General features: G+C 40.3%; 1 protein-coding gene across 1 annotated transcript; it reads right to left on the bottom strand.

Annotated features, from left to right (window-relative positions):
* Positions 1-28: 28 nt before the first annotated feature.
* LOC308059886 (ovalbumin-like) lies at positions 29-21,581 on the bottom strand. The gene is made up of 7 exons (XM_080377853.1): positions 15,706-21,581; positions 15,061-15,111; positions 14,356-14,481; positions 13,552-13,669; positions 12,202-12,344; positions 11,869-12,024; positions 29-10,832 (listed from the first exon to the last, which is right to left on the bottom strand). The coding sequence occupies exons 1-7, from the start codon at positions 15,871-15,873 to the stop codon at positions 10,437-10,439; spliced, it is 1,158 nt and encodes a 385-aa protein (XP_080233979.1). The 5' UTR covers positions 15,874-21,581; the 3' UTR covers positions 29-10,436.
* Between the last annotated feature and the right edge of the window lie 10 nt (positions 21,582-21,591).

Below are 21,591 nucleotides of genomic sequence, written 5' to 3'. Positions count from 1 at the left end.
AAAAGCAGTTGCTGACCCACTTCTTTTATGATTTGTCTAATAGAAATTATTTCTGAGGAACAGACAGAGAAAAGACAGTGATTTCTGATGTGTGTTTTTCTATTGTCCGTTTCCTACTGGAAAAATATTTGTTAGTCCTAGTGGGTTTCTGTTTTAAAAATTTAATTTTGTTAATCTTGGAGTATTCTAGGACTGTGCAACCAGGGAAATGTCACTGTGAGATAGTGAAGGCTGAGAAACAGGCACCAGACCCTTGCTCTTGTTATCAGTGGTGACATCACTAGCACCTGTTATGGATCTTAGATTAGACTTCATTTTTCTGCTTCTGTTTCCTCACCCTAATCTGAAAGCTGCTTTTTGACCAGTGTAGCACTTCAGAGGGCTATTTTTCATTACAGAAATTCATATTCTGTCAAATCCTTTTTTTCTTCTTGCCTTGGCTACTAAAATACCTCCTTCCCTGGTTTTCCTTGCAGTCATGCTGTCCCTTCTGTGTCCTCTTTATGATCGTCCACCCCCACTCTGACCTCCAACTGAAACACCCTGTGCCATCCTACCCTTGCCCTTTATTTCATTCTTCACCTCTCTGCGCTGTCAATAACACCACCTTGAAAACCTGGATAGAAGCTGTTGTGTCTCCAGGGCTGTCTCCTTGACCCCAGAGCAGGACTCACTCACAAGGTCAACTGCCTTGCCAGAGTTTTCTTCTGACCTGCTGTCCACGAGCCTACATTTAACATGGACTTACGCTGTACATCAGTGGCTGTCACAAAGGATCCTGTGATGAAGAAAGACTCACGGGAGTACCTGCAAAATTTGGTATAGGGGATAGGAGAGCATAGCTGCCGAGGGTCGCTTGCCGGTGGTGAACCTTCTGCATCAATATAACTTGGGAACCAAAAGCTTTGTTAAAGCCGCTTGCCTGTTTGTGAGGAACCACATGACTTTAATCAGATGTTTTCCTGCCCCTTGGGTCTCTTGAAGTTGTAGCTACACAAAACCAGCGTGTTTCAGTGTGAGTTGTAATTAGATGCATCTGTTACATTTTCCAAAGAGTGGCATAGCACAGGAGAGGTGTTCACTGCAGAGTTAATTGCTTCCATTGCTCCTGGGAAAGTTGTAATCTGTTTACATTGGCCCTAAGTGATTTCCAAAGCCTAAATGATTTGAGTAATCTTTGAAAATTTAGATATGTTGTCAAGCAAGTCATAGATACACTGGATAGACTCCATCCGTTAGAGCAATTACTGTGGATTTTCTGGTTTTAAAGCAGGGGTGAATTTAATTTGCTGACTTGTAATATTGCTTGCTGCTTTACAAGGAGTGGCTGATGAGTTCTGTTTACACAGAAATGCTGGGTTAGACTGAATGAGAAGCTTGTGCCTTTGTGCAAGGTTTTAAAGCTACCTTTTTAAAACACCTCTTGAATGGCATGGCTGGTCATTAGTGGGGGAAAAAAAAAAAGAGCATACCAAGTAATTAAAATTATATTCATCTCAAAGGACAACATATGCTAAATCAACATGATGGATTGATAACTTTTTCCAATATCCTTTTAAATTAGCACCACCAGAGGACACGGCTCAATGGGTGGTGCTACTGCTGACTCAGTAGCGGTGGTACCCTCACTCCCACTCTATACTAAGTCAACACAGCAACACACTAGAAGACTTATATTTGAATTAATAGTGTCCTTCCTGTGGGAAGCAAACCTGTGGGCTCTTTCACTGTAGTCATTCATGTTTCCATTTAGTCAGGACAAATATTGGCAGGACATCAGTGCCCTGGCCAGATCTCAGCTATATAGATGCATTTTGTTTTCCTCCAGTTTCAGTGTAACTTAGCCCAAGTCATTATGACTTTCCTACACAGTGTGCTGCTCTGTTCAGTAGCACCTGGGTTCAGGAGCAGGTGAAATTCTTGATGTCTGAATAGACCATTATGAAGTGCTCTGTAAAGGCTCTTGAGGGTCTTGAGAGAAAGACTTTCTGTCACAGAAAAACGGTAGCTTCTGCTTTCACACCGTATTTTAGATCACAACTTCCCATGGCTAGTTTTCATGGTCCTTGTTTTTTTAATCATGTTTCATGTTATTTTAGTTATTAACACCATATAGCTATTGGAAAACTGATTTCATTCAAAACTAACATGTTGTATATTTCAGGTAGATCAAAAGAAAAAGTGCTGTTTGAAGGAAAACTGTTCTGTTTCCCTGACATCTTCAAATATTTTTTTACCAGTATAAGCACTGTTTATTTACTTGGGAGGGAAGAATTTCTAGTTCAGCCAGCAAAGCACTGTATTCAAGTTTTTGGCTCAGCCAGAGCAGGCCAATAGGTTTTAAACATGAAAGAATTTTAAATGGTCCCAAATCTTTAAAAGGACTTCAGGACTGTCCTGGTTTCAGCTGGGACAGAGTTCATTTTCTTCTTAGTAGCTGGTACAGTGCTGTGTTTTAGATTTAATATGAGAAAAGAAGCATAGGTTTTAAAATCTGAGACTATTTTAATTCCTTTGGAGGTCTGATATAATTTTTAAAAAATCTCTGTGTGATTTAAAGTTAAAAACTGTAAGGAGGACAGGGGCACAGAAACTTAGAAAATAGTAAAGGTGCTGAGTGACTAGATACATGAACTTTTCTGTGTTAAGGAGGACTCTTTTCTGGGTGATGCCTCTGTCATAGTATAATTGAGAGCATGGCATGAGCATTTCCTAACCTTGCCAACTAAAAAAAAAAAGAATTTATGTGCATCACCTAAACTGGTTATAACAAATTTTGCTTTGTGCTGTAAGAGATTTTTATGTAGGGTAAGTTTGTCTGAAATCTTAAATAGTTTTTAAATTTAAGAGGGATTAGTTCTTTGGGTATCTTTTTTTCCTTGTAAAGCTTTGATTGAGGATACACCTGCCTTTATTTTGAAACATAGTAGATATCTATCTGTTGTGTACCTCCTACAAAGAAGTTTGCAAACCTTCCCTTGCCAAGCCATCCTTGCTGACATACTCTAACAGTATTTAAAACCTTACGAGCTGCCAGAGGGTGTGGTAAGGCTCCTGTATTACTGAGACATTTTGCTCCACACCTGCAGAAAACAAAGGTGTGGTGAAATTTGACAGTACTGGCACAATTCATTGTATTTTACTATTACTTCTACGTGCTTTGGCTTAGACACTGTAATTAATAAAGGTAGTGTTCTGAGAAATGCAACTCTGTTAAGAAGTGCAACGCGTGAGAAAGGACTGATCTATATATCTGAAAAGATATAGCTTATCTGTTAATGAACATGCACGCTGTTTTCACATATGCAAGGGTGCAGTTTTCCTTTGAATGACTCAGGGGGTGAGCATTTTTGAAGTATCCCAGGTAGCAGTTAACGTCAAAAATATGAACAGTGGCCAGAATTTCTTAGTCATGATACACAGTACTGCATTATGAGTAATGACGTATGTGTGGTTTGTATGCACTTTAGCCGAAACTTGTCATTTTTCTGAAAAAATCTCTCGAAGGGTGTAACTGTATGTCAGCTGCACAACTACTGAATCAGAAAGCTGATCTCTGCTTTGTGTTAACGGGAGTTTCCCAGGCTGAAGTGCTATAGTGCAAGATGTACTGTGTTGTGGGATGAGGAATGTGAATATCAAGCCAATGTATCTTCAAAACACATTCTAAACAAGAGTGCCTCCTACACAGGAGCCTTGTGCTGATGTGCAAGAGCAGTGTACAGAAGAAGGGCTGTCTTTTAAGAAACCCATTTAACCATTTTCTATTTTTTCACACAGCTCAACTGCACATATTCTTGCCTGGTGGAATGACCAGGGGTTTCACAAGTCAGTTGGTATTTTCAGAAGTTTAATCAGGAGAATTTCCCCTATACTCACTTGTGGAAGCATACTGGAAATCTCAGCTATTCACTGCTTGGTACCTGCTGGCTCTTCATAGTGTCATGATTTTTAGGCTACCCTTGGGACCGATCTGAACTACCTGGTTAAGTGCGCATACAAAGGCAGTAAGTGTTTGTCCTGGAAGAGAGCAAGCCCAAAAGGGGGCTTGGGATGGAATTTCCACCTCAGGCTTACAAGGACCTTGGGTAAGCTGGAGTGTTGTTAGAGTCATTTGAACATGTCTTACCAATTTGTCATTGGTCTTACCAGTGTCTTTGCTAGGTCATCATGTCTTACCTTTGTCATTGCAAGATTCTTCCACCTTTCCATCTCTCATGTTCTCTGTCTATTGCACAAAGAAACTGTCTTTTGAGAGCTGACATCCTTTTATGTGGTTTAAGTTAGCAAGCTTTTCGTAACAGTGACCAAGTAGAAATTAATGACATGATACACAACCAGTAAGACAAGGTGATCTCATGACCCTTTCTGCTTTCAGACAAAATGAGATGGACAGTTTTGATTCTGTTCCTCAAATTTTTGTGAGAGATGCAAAAGCATGAACTTTCAGAGTATTGCACTGAGAACCTTATTTTAAAATATCCTGATGATCATCTGCTCTTCTTTCCCAAAGCATTTCCAAGCACTTTGGAGCTGCCCTTTCCAGCTGTGATTCAGCTGTATGCAGACCTTCGTGGTGCCATTATCTTTTGTACTGGCTCTTTTAGCGCTTTCAAAGACAAAAGCAGAAGTCTCTTTCTGTAATTCAAAACTAGTGTGATTGTCCCTTTCAGCTGCTTTAGACTTCTTTCTTCTTGGTCAATCTCTCTTCATTTTCTGGAGATTTGGCTTTACCTTCTGAGGCTTTCTTAATATCCCTTGCTTCTGTGGCTGCTGATTCCTTGTCTGGGAACACAGACAGACCAAGCCATAGATAGACCAAGAATAATTTGAATTTAGTGGTACAGAGGCAACATCAGGCTAAGGAAACGCAGCAGAGTAGGTGTAAGGAGAGGCAGAGTACCTGCTTTCTGTGGCTAGAGAGGAACGGGCCCCCACCCCACCTCCTGCAGATACACTTGAGATGCAGCTTGGACTCAGTAGCTGATGCAGCCTTACTGCACGGCAGATGATTCCTCTAGGCAGTAGGAGTGGCAATGTTTCCTCCCACTTTCTTCCCTCGTCCCAAACCTTCCTCTCCCTGACATTTCTCCTCTTAGTAATGAGGCTTGACCCCAGCCCTGCCCTCTTCCCTCACTGCCCCGAGAAGCAGATAGAGATCGCTGAAGGGCAAGGAAGATAAAGGAGGACAGGGTGACGGTGATGGTGGGGATAGTGAAGGCCGTGGGCATGGCTGGATAGCAATGAACAATGCCCAAGGGAAATGAGGCAAAACGAAAGAGAGAAGAGGGGTGAGGAAAGAGGAACTGCTCTTACACACAGCCCTGTGAAGTCTGATGATTCCTTCTCTGTCCCCTTTGTTCAGCTTCAATTCCTGTATCTCTGCTTTCCTTACACGAACTCATCTGACACCTCACTATTCTCCCACTCCATACTGATCTCTTATCAGAGCCGCAACACTGGAATTTTACCTGTGTTACTAACCAGTCAGCCTTCCACTGGGAGGATTGGCTCACCTCCAGGATCCTGCTCCTGTCATCTGTAAGGTGCCGCTAATAGAAGTTTATTGTTTGCCTGCGTTGGTTTTAGACTGTGGAATGCTATTGCTAACATTTAGAAAAAATAGGAAAGTACTGTATGAGTTGAAAAAATAAAAGCTCAGATTAGTCTGGAATCTTTTTTTCCTGAGAGCAGCAGGCAATTGCGAGTGTTTGCTCATGTCACAAGACACTTAGACTGTAGGGTAATAAAGTCTTTATCTTGTGATGTTTAAGAGTATAACAGTGAGGAAAAGGAAGTCGGATACAAATGATAGCCCATTGATATCCACATATAATAACGTGGAAGTGAAGTATAGATTATGCTACTGGGACAAAAAATGAGTAGTATGAAGCTATGTATTATCTCACCTTTATTCCTAAGCGTTGTTAACCATCCTAGGAATTTGCTTTTCATGGAGTGACTAAGCATTGCTTGGGATTTACAGAAATATTCTGTAGACTTTGGCTCCAAGAGGGTTAAAAGTGAGGAAAGACAGTGAGAGCTTTGTGGGCTGACCATGAGAGAATCATAATGAAGGAACCGGCGGGGCTCGTTCCCACATGTGGCCAACTCTCATTTGGTGAGAGAAGGCTAAGCTGGCTGGCTGGCTTACACTGTTTCTACATCAGTGAGATCTGGATTTATATTTAAAATGAAATTAATCAGAACATTGTGGGTTCTCCTACCTTGAAGATATGCAACATTTGATTGGGAAGGACCCTGAGCAAGCTGGTGTATCTTTGAAGTTAGGACCAGATGAATGTCAGCTGCCCATTCCAAACCAAGTTACTCTCTCACTCTGTGAACTTTAGGAGACCAATTTTTGCAAATAACTGACTGTTCAACTGAGCAGTATTACTTACATTCTTATGTATTTGAAGAATTAGGACTAGAATAAACAGTAGGGCCCCAGGGTCAGATTCTGTCATTGCTATGGAAATTCATTATGTGAATTACCTCCCATTGTAAAGCTGCAGGCAAACAAGCAAGTGTGGTCTTGTATCTACGTAACTCACTAATCCTTTGAATTAATTATGTCTCTTTGCATGTGTGAAATTACATATATATATATGGGGCGTGGTGGTGCAGCAGTAAAAGCCTCTTGTGATGGGTCTTAAAACTGTGAGTCAGCCTTCTTCTATACTTGTGCTGAAAGAAATACAGGGGGTAAAAGAGAGGGTAACCCACCTGTACTTTATGACATAGCAGAGAGCCAGAGTCTCTGGGACACGGTGCTGACTTATTTTGCCTCTTTGGGGATGGAGACAAAAATCTGTGGCCTCCTCTGTTGGCACAAAGTAGACGATTTGTTCCATGCTGGGTGATGGAGGTCTGATAACTGTCACCTGTCTTGTGGCTACATGCAGGCCTGTCCTTTAGAGGCCTGTTCTTTAGGTGCCTGTTATTACGGAAGCTACAGTCCCTCAAGTGTGGAAGGCTGCTGAAGTTTTTAGCCATTAGACAAATATTTCTCTGCCTGAGATCTGAGGACTCCAGCATCCATTCCTTCGTGGGTATATGATTTGCCAAGCCCCAAAATGGTTTCAAAGTTTTAAGTCTCTGAAAACATAGGGCTGGGAATGCATGTATATATTTTTTTTCATTTGTGTATTGGAGATGGGCGGACTGCATGGCTGGTTAAGGAAGTGACTACTGAGGACAGGAATATGACTGCTTGTTGCTGTGCTAGCTGGAGAAGTCAGCAGGAATCACGAGGCAGCACTGCATCTGTTTGTCTACATACAGGAGCAGGTGTACTTCTTTGGGTCTTCCATTTGCAAAAAAGTATGTTTGTAGGTATGATAAGAACTACAATGGCTTAGAAATAGTGCAGTTTTAGAACAAATCTGCTGAAAATTAAGTGCCCCGAGTATTTTAGGTGCCCTAGTTCCATGACCAGATGAACAGAAACACCAGGACAATAGTAAACACATTGTTAGCTCTCTTGCAATATATTTCCCCATTTGTTATCTCCTGAGCAGCAATTGACTAAGATACAGGAAAGTGAAGAAAAATATTTGAACTATTTATACACCAGTGAAGGTGGTGTCACATTATCTTCCTTTTGCAAGATCACGTTTGCTACCAGCAGGTTATGCCCTCCTAGGTCCTATCAAAGTCTGTGTTATCTTGGGGGGTGGAGGAGGGGAAAGCCAAAACAAGTAGAAAAAGCAAAATGCTGTGTGGTGGAAATGTAAAAACATTCCACCACAGACCACCCAGCACTGGTGCCATGCTGTGTGTACTGGAGTCAGGAAAGAGCATAGCTTTTTTGCAGTAACTTTGCCCTCCAAAACCTTTCACTCTTCTGGTACTCCTCTGTGACAGTTCAGTACAGGTCTGTTTACTTTCTTGCTTCAGTGACAAAGGGAAGAATAATTCATTCCAGAAATAAACTACAACTTGCCATAGACATTACTTCTCTTAGCATGATTATTCTCTTTAGTGACAAAATAAGAGCCTATAAAGCTTTATAAATACACCACAAAGATAATTAGAAAACACCTTCCCATTTCCCATGTATTCTTTGGGGCAGTGCTGTCTCAGTGGAATGTAGAGTCTGCACATACCCAGCTGCCTTCCAAACCGCTTATCTACTCCTGCTTCAGAGAGACTAGATGAATCATGGTTTGTGCTGAAGTGTTGTATCTGACCAGTTTGAGTTGCATGCATGAGGGATTATGGGTCATGCTGGTCCCTTCCTGGCAGAAAACTAGTTTCAATATTGTATTTTAGCCCAGAGTTAGGAAAAACTGTCATCCCTCATCTCTCTGTAAGCAATGAACCAACTCTGATCAAAGAATTACAGAATCATAGAACACCTCAAGTTGGAAGGGACTCATAAGGATCATTGAGTCCAACTCCCTGCTCCCTGCAGGACTGCCTAAACCAAACCCAAACGACTAAAATCATTGTCCAGATGCTCCTTGAACTCGGACAGGATTGGTGCTGTGACCACTTCCCTGGGGAGCCTGTTCCAGTGACCCACCACCTTCTCAGTGAAGAACCTTCTCCTAATGTCCCATAGGAACTGCCCCTGACACAGCTTCATTCCATTTCCTGGTGTCCTGTCACTGGTGGGCCAGAGAGAGCAGATCAGCACCTCCCCCTCCACAGCCCCCTGCCCTGAGGAAGTTGTAGGCTGCCATGAGGTCACCCCTCAGCCTTCTCTTCTCCCAGCTGAACCAGCCAGGTGACCCCAGCTGCTCCTCGTAAGTCTTGCCCTTGAGGCCTGTCACCATGCTTGTTGCCCTCCTCTGGACACACTCTCACAATCTGATGTCCTTCTCATACTGAGGTGCCCAAACCCCCATAGTACGTGAGGTGGGACCGCACCAGCACAGTGTGGAATGGGACAGTCACCTCCCCTGACGGGCTGGCTGTGCTGTGCTTGGTGCGCTGCAGGGCACTGCTGTCCATGCTGGCTGCCAGTGCTGCCCTGTAGCCAGTCCCGTGCCCGTGCAGCGCCAATTCACACTCCGAGTTGAGGTGTTCATGTGTTGGGTGTCTGCACAGAGATAGGTGCTAGGCAGTAAATCCATACAGTGAGCACATCTCTTCACACATACTACAACATTTCAAATACTTTGAATAATTGTTGACAATTACATTTAGTCACACAGTTCTTATTGGTTCTTGCAAGCCTCATCTCCGTTTGAAGGTACAGTGTTTGGTTTTTTCACCTTACATGTTCTGTGGGGAGGGGGCGTTGTTAGTAGTGGGCTTTCTTTCCTCGAGGCTGGATCTAGTTAGGATGGTTCACACATAGTTCAAGTAATTTTCTGATTAGTCTCATTAACCATTTGGTTCACTTTGAGCTTATCTTGTTACTTATTAGCTTAAGTATTTATGCTGTCTATTCTCCCAAGGCCATGTTTTGTTAACTGTTCATAAGCATTAATTAACACCCTCTGTTTTTCAAACTCTTTTTTTGTTTTTCACTATAGATATTTACATATTTTGTCTAAATTTCAAGTTAAATAACAGACTGCCCTTCTATTAATCGCATATCTGCCAGCCAGTCAACTATACCAGGGCACACTGTTGACTCATATTCAACTTGTCATCAACCCAAACCCCCAGATCCTGTTCTGTGGGGCTGCTCTCCAGCCTCTTGTCCCCCAGTTTGTATGTATAACCAGGATTAGCCTGTCACAGGTACACTTAAAATACTCCAAATGAAATATATTTGCTTAAACGTGTTTTTATTATGATTAAAGGAGCAAAAAGGTACCTCTGCAAGACCCATTACATATGGGTACATAGAAAACAATTTCATTAATAACATGTCATAATGATTGAGACAAAAAGACTTAAGGAGAAGTATGAATTACAATATTTCTATAATGCGTCTTTAGAAAGTGAGGAAGAGCTTTGCAGTATCAGGAGCACAAAGAAAAAACAATTGCCTTGTCAGTGTAGGAATGGTTGGTGACAGTTTAGAGTTTAATCTGGGAGCTTTCAAGTGACTATCTGCACAGGAGTCACCACAAAGCTTAGCTGTTAGAGAAACGTGACTTAATAAGAAGGCTGCATTTTTTTGCATAAAACTTCTGCTGATATATGGGGTTGTGTTTTTTCAGTGTGATGATTTGGCCCTATTATTGTTAACTTGCGCCAGGAACATCTCTGTTCACAGTAATGTTTTATTTGGGTCCAATTTTTATTCTCTTAACACTTCATCTATGATTAAATAACATTACTGTGCAGGAAAGAAAAGCAAATGGCTTTGTTATGACATAAATAATGTCTCTCACTAAACTTTTATTTTAATAAACCCTTCCGGTTCTAGAAAATACCGATGAAAGAGGGGATATGTGTTTCTTTTTACCCTTGATATTGCAGTGCTTTGGGTCTTGCTGTGAGGGACAGAATTTTTTTCAGCTTTCTTCTTTTTAAGGGGAAAAGCATCTGCCAAAGAAGAGAATGCTGTTGGTTGGGTTGTGCTTGATCAAGAAAAGGAAAGGATGGTCAGCCTTAAACTCTTCAGAGACACTTGTAACTTCTGTCCCAGCTTCTGTTGAGCCTACCACCTCACTGCCTGCTTCATAGATTTCCACAAATGCCTCATGGACAGCTTCAGACACCTTCAGCTTCTCTGCTGAAGAGATGCCAGAGAGATTGGCTGAAGGGCTGAACAGGTCGGTCATACCCAAGGCCATTAAGACAGTTGTGAGGTTATATTTTTCCTCAATCTTCATGTGGGGGAGGTACACTTTAATTTTCTTCTCTTCCATAATACTAGAACTGGTCCATTCCATGAGTTTTTCAGAGGTGATTGAAGCTTCAAGCTGCAAGAAGACAAGCAAATGAGATCTCTGGGATGAGAACACAGCTTCCTTTGTGGCAATGCAATACTGTAAATTTGGTGTGTTGTTTTTTTTTTTTCTTTTAAACTGTTCTTGGCATGGCATTTTTTTCTAGGTATATACAGATTAATGTATCGTGGAAAGGAAAACAAACTATGACTCTTTCTTCTCTGCTTTGTCCTGCTTTCTGTTTGTTTAATAGGGTTACTGCCAATTAATTTTCTGAAAGAGATGGCTACTTGGGAAATTGCACCTAAAGCTCTTCCCTATTTGTCTTCTTTGCTTGGGAAATATATTTCAAAAATTATTCTATGTTTTTGAATTGTAAGCTCTATCTACATTTAAGACCTCCGAGTAACCAGGTGTTAACGGTAACCAATTACTAACACCTGAACTACCAGTTATTACTGAGGAAATTTGGCTGTGTTCAAATGCCTCTTCATTTTTATAGGTTAGGTTCTTTCAGTTAGCGTATAAACGTTTCAATGAACTCACATTTGTTACATAACTTTTCCTATTCAGACTAACTACAGTCCTGCTAATGACAATATCCTATGCCTGTATTCTGTTCATATCAACGATAGTATGTTATGTACGTTTTATTTTCTGAAATTCCTTTAACCATTCCAGTACCCCTCATATTCAGTTTTTAGACAGTTTAATTTTTGAAGGTATGAAGGAAGCATGTTGAGCACTGCCAAATCAAACAGTAACTACAACTAGTAAAGCTAACATGAACTTCCCAGGAAGCTCCTCAGTGTGTGGGAATGGAGATACAAAACCTCTGGAGTTCAGGCTGCTGGAGTAACAGCTGGTTAGCTGAGAAGAATCTGTTCTTCAGTGACCAGTATTTAACCCACTAAAGCAGTTCCTATGCTTCTATACAACAATCCCATGTTGCCGGTGTTCAGCTCTGTGCTGGTGAAGTGTTTTAGGATAACTCTATTGTGACAGGCTTTGCAGCACCTAAATTTCATTGTGTTTATGGTTTTCTGAAACTCAAATGCCACAGCCATACCTGCTCCAGGCCAGAGACATCATCAGGCAACACGACCACCATGCTCAGCTGTCCGCTGGCATATGGAAGCTCCAGGATCTTAATTTTGTCAGAAGCCATCACTGCCACTTTAAATGAACCAACCTGATACATCATCTGCACAGGTTTGCTTTCTTGCTGAAAAACCAAATAAGATAATATAGTTTTCACAAGAATTATTCTTATAGTGTAGAAATGTCTACTTAGGGTTAAAACTATTGATTGCTCTTCTTGAAGAAGATTGTAAAACAACTTGTATACTCTATTCATAAATTCTAGGAGATTACACCTTTAAGATGGTATATGCTCATGTACCTCAGTCATTCTGAAAGGCACTGTCTGGGTGTCTTCATCCTTAAATGCTTTCTCCCACATTCCTTTGAAGTAAATTGCATTGACAAGGACCATTTCAGTCTCGAGATCCACAGCGCCCGGCTGAAGGATGTTTTTGATCATTCCTTTAAGAATGCATAGGAAAAGAGAACACATGTATATATACTTCTGTGTATAACCCATCTTAGTTGGCAATCACAATGTTAAATGAAGGGTATAGGATTTGTGGGGAGGAGGGTGTAGGGCAGGGACATTGTTTTGGTTTTGCAACTGTAATCTTGTGTTTCCAAGGTTGATTTGCTCACTGCTGTTGGTAATAGCTGTTGTTTCCCTCTCTGTAAAGAAGTGTAATGAGAGATATAAGACCCAGAGATTTACTTATTATAAAATAAGTAACAAATAAGTTTACAAAATAAACCTGTATATGTTATGACAATGGGAAGAACCATTGCAACCTTTTATCTCAGGATGGTCTCCAACCCAAACAGTAAGCATAAATACTTCTTGCTTGAAACCGATGTTGAAAGGAGATGTCTATATAAAGAAGGTAGCAGGAAAGGAAACCAGAATTTTACTCTGCTTTCTTATTATACTTCGTTTTTGTTTATTCAGCAGTCCTCATGGACATAGCAAGCTCATCCCTTAGTTCTTTCCCACCAGTAGCTTTATCATGGCCTGGTTTTCTCCTTCAAAGTATGACACCACGCCAGAAGTTGTGTGACTGTGAATATTTTCATTTAGGTTAAAATTCAACATCTTTTATCTGTGTTTACTATTCAGGCTATATGTTTCATGCATGAAGGAAAGGAGTATTTTGAGGTGTCCAGGAAGAAACTGGAAGAATGGAGGCACCACATGGAGATGCAGTGGAGTAAAAATCCCAATTGTGATGTACCTATTTCTATGCATTTCATACACATCTGTGGTTTTCCATTGTCCTTTACATGTTAAGATTTCTCAAGTACCTTATGACTGTATGCCCTACTCAATAGACACACAAAAATTCTGGGGAGCTTGAGGGCAAAGTGCACTGGTCAAAGGATATCCAGATTCTTAACGTTCGTGTCAGACCCCTTGTCAATGTGTACAGAGCATATTCTAGTGCTGTCTCTTTACATACCTGCAAAGCCCCTACAGATATAGAGGTCTTCTAAAAGGAACATGTCTGAGGAAAAATGGTAGTTTCATAACTGGTAACTGATCTACTACCCAAGAGAAGGAATAGAGGGAGAGGTTTGGGGTTTTTTTGTCTCCTGACTTAAGCATTCTCTTATGCTGTCTGCATGGTGGCAGAAGGGAAAATATTTATGCTGATATTTGGCTTGCTCTTACCATTTGTCTGACTTTCAACCCAGGAATTTATGAGGTCTCTGGCTTGATCTGCAGCTGTTTGAAAGCTGATAGTTTCCAAGCCTCCTTTATACAGTTCCTTCACACATTGTAAGTATTCCTGCAAACGAAGAGTATGCAGTTTTCAGATCAGCATGCCAAAGAATTTTGTACATGTGAAATTAAGAGATATTAATATTATGCTTGTTAAGACTAATTGGTAAGCCATGGTTTTAGATTATAAGCATCTTAAGATTTGACATTCATTGCTACAAGCAAGAGTATATGCTCACATTTTTAAAAAATATTTTCCAAACTGAGTTTGATCCACAAATGGCATTCAATTCCATTGAAGTATGGTGGGTTGTTTTTTTTTTTAATTTGCCCAATTTTAACTTTATTTTGCAATGATATTTTTCCTTTAATTTCAAATTAAATATTCCTTTCAATGGGAAAACTTGGAATATTTTTGAGAACCTGAAGTTATTTTTCAGGTTTGTTTTACAAGTTGAGAAAACAGTTGGAGTTAACAGTTGTTTTGTTTTGTGACAAAAGTTATCTTTACTAATTATACCTTGACATGATTGGATCATGATTGTACTTTGCACAAATATCTTTTTGGATAGGCACATTTTTTCTCAAGACTGTAGAGGGTTAGGGCTGTAACAGACAGAAGTCATGAATCCTTTCTTCTATATGGAAGAAAACTTCCTTAGCAGAACCTAGACTTCTGACAGTGCTTTTGCATTACAGAATGGTACAGCTTTGACACAGAATACACTCAGATCAAATTTTAGAGCAACTCACCGGTAGGATTGAGTATGCCTCTTCAGCATAAAGTCTACTGGCAAAGCTGAGTGAATAATTGTCACTTGGTTTGGTGATTTGGGTGAACATGTCTTTAAGTGAGTGGATGCTTGCAGATGTGACACACTGAATACAAATAAAAAGGTAGATGATGTTATGCTTGGTTTAGTATTTAGTAGGTTTTTCACAACATATGAGAAGACTAGAGTAGTTCAGACACTTCTGCTTACAAAACTGTTGTTCATCCTGTATGTTTTGTTGCTATAACTACACTGATGTAGTAATTTTATAATATATACAATTATGTGCCGTTTTTCTACTGTAATTTCCTCATACCTCTCTCAAGGGGACTCTTAATTACCTGCTACAGTAATCTAGCACAAGCACATCAGGTAGGTTTTCCATTCCCAACCAGTCCCATTTAACAAGTAACTTTCAGCTACCTTACTTAAGCATACAAATATCTATATTTTTCCCTATTTGCCCGATTTTATGGTGCTGGGTTTCATCTTATACTTGCTCTGAATCCTCTATTACCTCCCTTCTCTTTCTATTCTTATGAACAAAGTGTTTCCCAAACTGCTGGATACAGAGCACTAACTGCTCGTCAGAGAGGGGTCAGATCTACCAAGAGATTGCTTTATCTGCTAGATTGTGCTCCCATGAGAAAGTGACATAGAGAAAGAGATGAAATTATTTCTGTACCTGAGATTCAATAGCCTCTCCAAAGCCTGCAATTTTATCAAAGTGAACAACCTGTAATTGAAAACAGCAATAGTTGAAATAACAGATATGGCAAGAAGACATTATGCAACTGAGATTAACATGTTTGAAATAAAACTGTTGGCTAACTGAGAATCTGGATGACTTAAAAGGTGCAAGCCATCTGTACCATCTGTGAATAGCTGTGCCTACTCTTGCCTGCTTAAATGATCTCTTTTTCTATTGAACATCTAGTAATCAGCTCCAGTGTGTGCTATTAACAATGCTAACTTTCTTCCAGGTAAGAAGCCAGCTACTCTTTATGAAGGAAGTGAGAGCTTTAGGAAACTTGTGAAACATTTTGCAGTCTGGAGACATGTTTTGGCTCTTTACCTGGAGATTTCATCTACTTCCCTTCCTCTAAATAAAGGACCACTGAAATGTATTGCTTTGTTTAAGAATCCTACTGCTACCAATGATAAAATTAAAACTGAAAACCAGTATCAAGATTTCTGGCTGATGCATTTGTTTAACCCTATGGGAGTTTAAGATGGCTGGAGCTTTCGATAACCCTGAACCCAGATGTTTTAAAAGTGCTGTGGCTCTGTTGAGTAGCAGGAAGGTTTAAATTCTTAACTGTAGCCTCACCTTATCTATCTGAGCTTTGGTATTTTCTCTTGCACCTAGGTAGACCATGGACAGAGCTGAAATGATGCTCAGGGGAGAGTAGAAGATGTTCTCGTTGACATGCTGAACTTTCAGCTCCTTGAATACATCAAAACAAAATTCCACGCTTGCTGCACCAATGGAGCCCATTGTGAAACCAATTGTCTAGAGCAAACAGCAGAAGTACAATGACAATGACTGAATATTGTACAAACACAGCACAATGCACTTTAATTGTAATTTTTAGGCAGTGAAATATAAACAACTAGTTTCTCATTCAGTGGTAACATGCCTATTACTATGCTCACCTCTCATGCATGTTAGAAACTCTATATTCATAAATCTATTTTCTTCTGCATTTGTATTCAGTTGCCTTTTTGGCAGTACAGTTCCTCAGGGGTCTTAAATCTGCATGTGATTTCCATTTACCTTTTCAAAACAGTCAAACAACAATTACCTGTACTTATTTTCATTCAGTGAAGGCTAGAATTCCTTGGTACTTGATAGGACTTTTGATGAAAACAAGAAAATATGATCTGTCTTTGATAAACTTGCAAAGCTGGAAATTTAAAGTGCAAATTTTAGTAGACTTGCTCTAGGTTGCACAGATATAAGTAAAAGCAGAGGCTGGCTGACTATTTTTATTTCATAAAAATAAAAAAGTGCAGTAAAGTATTTGTTACACAATACTTACTGTCAGTAGATCATCAAAGGCTTGTATCTTTACACTAGTTTTAGTAATAGAAGCATGAATAGGCAATATAATTTGCCTAAGGTCACCTAGTCTAGGAGAGAGACTGATGCACAAAATTCATATTCTACTTTCAGATATAGCTTGCCTTGCTTAAATATATCTATATATACTACACCATAACCTTTCTGAGAAATTAAATTGTTAGTGACATTCAGACAGAATAGAAATGCAAACATGATAAAATAGCACTATCTACCATAATGCATCACTGTTAAATTAATATTTGTTTGTGGCAAAAAACAGTATAAGATTTATACTTGTTTTTGTCTGAGGCTGCTATACAGTACTGGACAGTGTAAGTCCTCTGTAGTCACTGTGCCTATATAAAACACAACTCTTGAGGTCAGTGTAAATCTAGTTTCCTTCCTGTGATTTATAGAAATTCTGTAAATTTGTCTTCCAAAATCCAGCCTTTTATGTAGGTGCTTAATGCTGGGATCTCAAGTTTGTCTTCAGAGTATTAAACTTCACCGGGATGACCATGTTTGAAGGTATACACATACACTCACACACACATTTCTCTCCTTTCTGCACACAAGTTCACTTTTATAGATTATTGTAAAAATATAAGTCCGAATGCCCACACACCTTTTTATCTTGTGTAGTGTTCACCAGCTGTATTTTCCAGGGATGAAACTGTTAGAGAAATTTCACACTAAAATAAACCTAGCAAATTCACTGAATGCCATGGTTTTGCTCTCAGTGCACTCTGTTGAACTGGAGGTCAATGAGACAAACTTATTCTTTGGCTGCCAAAATCAGACTTAAAAGATACTGAATGAGAGGATAAGCTGCTCTGAAACAAGATCGTATTTTAAGCACAAAGAATAACCTTTTTAAAAGTCTCCTGAAAAAAAATACTCAGGTTTTGCACATAATAAAATAGCATATACATACACAAAGATGAGAAGATTTGTGGAGAATATCACGTAAATATTCTGTCTTTAAACATATCAAACAAAATACAATAATTTCTCTCTCTTTAAGTTTAGGCATAAACAAGAAATAATACAGCAAGAAGGTAAATTTTCCCAGAGAAATGCTTACCTTTTGAGCTTCAGCACCAAAGGCAATACAGCTTTCCAGCTGTATGTGGACAGACTGGCTGAGCCCTTAGGAATTTATACAGTCTGAATTGTGACCCACCTGCCGCTGCCCTTCAGAAGATTGACCTTTGACACCATAAAAATAATTTAATGGGATTAGCTGAGATTTTAATTTCAATGGGTCCACTTTTGACTTAAAGAGCAAATATTGGTTTTTTATTCTGTATAACAAAGTGTTTTCTACCAGTACATCATGGTTGTTGGACTGGAGAAAAGATTGTGAAATAATGCTCATGTTCCTTTAACCCTCATTTGCAACTAGATACTGGGATGTTAGTAAAAACAAAAAACGTAAAAACCTTACTGATGGAGAACATAATTAGCAGTTACTAGTCAATCTGTCAATAATTAGTCAATTTGTTACTATGGTTGTAGTAGAAGACCAGAACTGTCTTTTAACTGATCCTTTTTAAATGTACAAAAGGCAGCTATGCCATGCTAGACAGAAGATAAGTAAGAACAGGACTTGGCCTATTATTCTGCTAACAAAACTGGGGAAATAAAGAAGGGTGCATGTCAGAAAACCAGTTGAGGTGAAATTCAGAAGCAGACACATTTTCTTTGAGCAGCTGGGATGTTTAAAAAAGATCTTTTGATGAGTGTGAAGGTTTTATAGCAAACTACTTTATTCTAGGGAACAAAACATAGCCCCAGACAAAGTAAAAAGTGGTCAATTCCAAATGTGCTTGTAGTATGCACGTGCCATGTATCTCTCAGTGCTTACATCAGTAACTTAATGGTCTGGCAGATGACAGAGGTACTGTGAAATACAGCTAAAGTATTGTTCATGGTCTGTGGGACAATCATAATATACAATAGCAACTATATTTCAGTTATAAAAGCATTTAAGTCATGAAAGCTATTGTTCTGTATTGAAATAATAGAATGGACAAACAGTAAAGAAACCATTCTGACCTCTGTAAAGCACTATGTGATTTTTAAAAAGATGTGGGGGGAAATCCCAAAGTCAGTATGACATAATTCTTTAAAACATATATGGACATGACTGTGATCTCTGTTAAGGAGGAGAGGCACTGCTGTCAAAAGTTTAGACAGTGCAGTTTTCTTTGCCTCAGTCTGCTTCCTTTTGTGAAAATAAGTGTGCCATAGCGATCTACATTCTCCTTGCTGAGCTGTTGTCACCAAGGCAGTCTGAGGACTTAAGCAAGGCAAGATTGTAGTGGAAGTGTTATTTTTTATTAGATCTCTACTCCACAGGTATCAGCCAAGTGTTTTGGTTTGGTTTTTTTGTTTTCCCACAGATAGTCTTATGTAACTATACTTAAGCACAGAATAATTATTCTCACTTGTTTTTTAACGCAGGGCTACTGCTTCTGTTTCAGCCTTTAAGTAAGCCTAAAAATTTGCCTGTTTTTTCTGATGATATAAGCACTTTCAAAAAACATTATCTCTACCTATAAAATATGTATTAGTATGTTGATGGAGAAAAGGACTGGAGAATGAGTCTCCCAGGCACATTGTTAATCAAAAATCTCCACCATCTGGTCAAACACCAGTAACAAATTTTGTACATGTATTCTGCTTAGCTCTTCATATCTACTTGTTAATATACAGATCAATGTAGACCAGGTGGTTCTGCCACACTGAAATATCCTGATGAAATAACAAGGAAAAGGACAGTTTTACCTCTCACTGAGGCAAAGAACTGTTTACCAGCCAGCCAGGTACTAGGGAAGACAGTCAGCCTCAAAGGGATGCTTCCATCATTAAGACAGTGCCACCATGGCTGAGAAGAGCAGTCGAAGACCTCCTTGAGAGGGAGGCAGTTTTAGTAGGAAAATTCCAGTCTTTCTACAGCCCTGGTCTGAGAGCATGTCACATGGATACAGCCAGGGGACTGGGAAGCTCAGCTAGTACCTCAGCTCCTAGCTCACCCTCCCCTGCATTCAAAGGGAGGGCAGCAGTAAGGGGCAGCAAGCCTCATGAGTCTAATAGAATATTGTGCTTTTTTAATGGAAATTTTCTGGGAGAAGCTGTATCCTTACTCAGTTGCCAGATGGAGGATCCTGAGTAATTTCTGTCTTATAAGAGTCTCCACTAAAGAGAGGGAGTGAGTTATCCACTATGGCCAAAACTGTCAGCCATTTTGTCTGAGCAGACACCAGGTTAAATCAGTAAGGGCAAGGTCTTTCCAAAGTAACCCTAGCATATGTAATCAAGCTTTTCCTTTTATTCTTTTTCTTTTTTAAAAAAATTACTTACATTTTTATGAATATAGTTCAGTGTGTTGCCTCTTTGGAATGTTATAAACAAAAGCTTTTATTCACACTTCACTATAACCTGTCTTAAGAGTGGTGAATAACAACAGGGTGTTTCTCACCCAACAGTTTGGTGTACCAGTGGGCCAAGGCACTGAACACTTCAACAAGTACCCATATTCCCTCTTTTGTGTCCATTGGCAGAGTGGGCCCACATTTTGTTTGCGTAGCTCAGGAGGTGAAGTGATACTTTAGGACTTAAGGAGAGGCAGAAGTGCTTTCTAGTGCTAGGTGGCCAGAAGAGTATCTGGCATGTAATAAAATACTGGGTGGTGTGCCTGGATTCTGAGAGTCGTAGGTAGTGTATCATACTTGTTTTGCTTTTAAGCTTCATGTCCACAGCATAATGGTTATCAGGAGTCCTTCAAAGCTGAAGACAAAAAGGCTGAAGAGAACAGGCCAAAGTGCGCATATGGTGGTGATACTAAACCAGGAGGAGGTATGGACTCCCTTGAGGGTAGAGAGGCCTTACAGAGATGTGGATAGGCTAGAGAGCTGGGCAATCACCAACTGCATGAAATTTAACACGAGCCACTGCTGGGTTGTCCACCTGGCATGTAGTAATCCTGGCTGTACATACAAATGGGGGACAAGAAGCAGGAGAGCAGTCCCATAGCATGCCCTGCAAGCCAGCATGGACAGCAGTGCCCTGCGGCGCACCAAGCACAGCACAGCCAGCCCGTCAGGGGAGGTGACTGTCCCATTCCACACTGTGCTGGTGCGGTCCCACCTCACGTACTATGGGGGTTTGGGCACCTCAGTATGAGAAGGACATCAGATTGTGAGAGTGTGTCCAGAGGAGGGCAACAAGCATGGTGACAGGCCTCAAGGGCAAGACTTACGAGGAGCAGCTGGGGTCACCTGGCTGGTTCAGCTGGGAGAAGAGAAGGCTGAGAGGTGACCTCATGGCAGCCTACAACTTCCTCAGGGCAGGGGGCTGTGGAGGGGGAGGTGCTGATCTGCTCTCTCTGGCCCACCAGTGACAGGACACCAGGAAATGGAATGAAGCTGTGTCAGGGGCAGTTCCTATGGGACATTAGGAGAAGGTTCTTCACTGAGAAGGTGGTGGGTCACTGGAACAGGCTCCCCAGGGAAGTGGTCACAGCACCAATCCTGTCCGAGTTCAAGGAGCATCTGGACAATGATTTTAGTCGTTTGGGTTTGGTTTAGGCAGTCCTGCAGGGAGCAGGGAGTTGGACTCAATGATCCTTATGAGTCCCTTCCAACTTGAGGTGTTCTATGATTCTGTAATTCTTTGTGTCTACACCTGTTAAGCTGCTTTTTCACACTCTTTATAGTAAACCACCTCAGAACTGTGCCACTATTTTCACTCATCATCCCTTTTTTATTCAGGGCCACTTTGTGCTCACAGGGGTTTATTTCTATTTCTACCACACTAGTCTTCCATTACTGCACATAAGACTTGGCCAGTACATTTAACTCAGTCAAATCTGCCTTCAAGTGTCCCTCAAGGCTCTCTCCTAAACAACCATGATTCCCCTCCCCTTAATCTGGTTTATCACACATTAATTATATGTGTCCAGATATGTGCCACAGGCCCAGCTCATCACAAATGGCCTGTATTTTAGGACCTACAAACGTATCTAAGAAGCAGCTGTAGTTTTGTTAGTGATCATTTTTTCACACCATCACACTGCAAGTATCGAATAAAAAAGATCCCAGAGGTGTTTTTTTATACCTGGTGAATTTCACTTCTTTATAGTGAATT

The sequence above is a fragment of the Falco punctatus genome (assembly GCF_963210335.1).
Source record: "Falco punctatus genome assembly, chromosome: 3".
NCBI classification, from domain to species: Eukaryota; Metazoa; Chordata; class Aves; order Falconiformes; family Falconidae; genus Falco; species Falco punctatus.
Note: the sequence above shows the minus strand (reverse complement) of the source record. Positions and strands in the feature narration are given on the sequence as shown.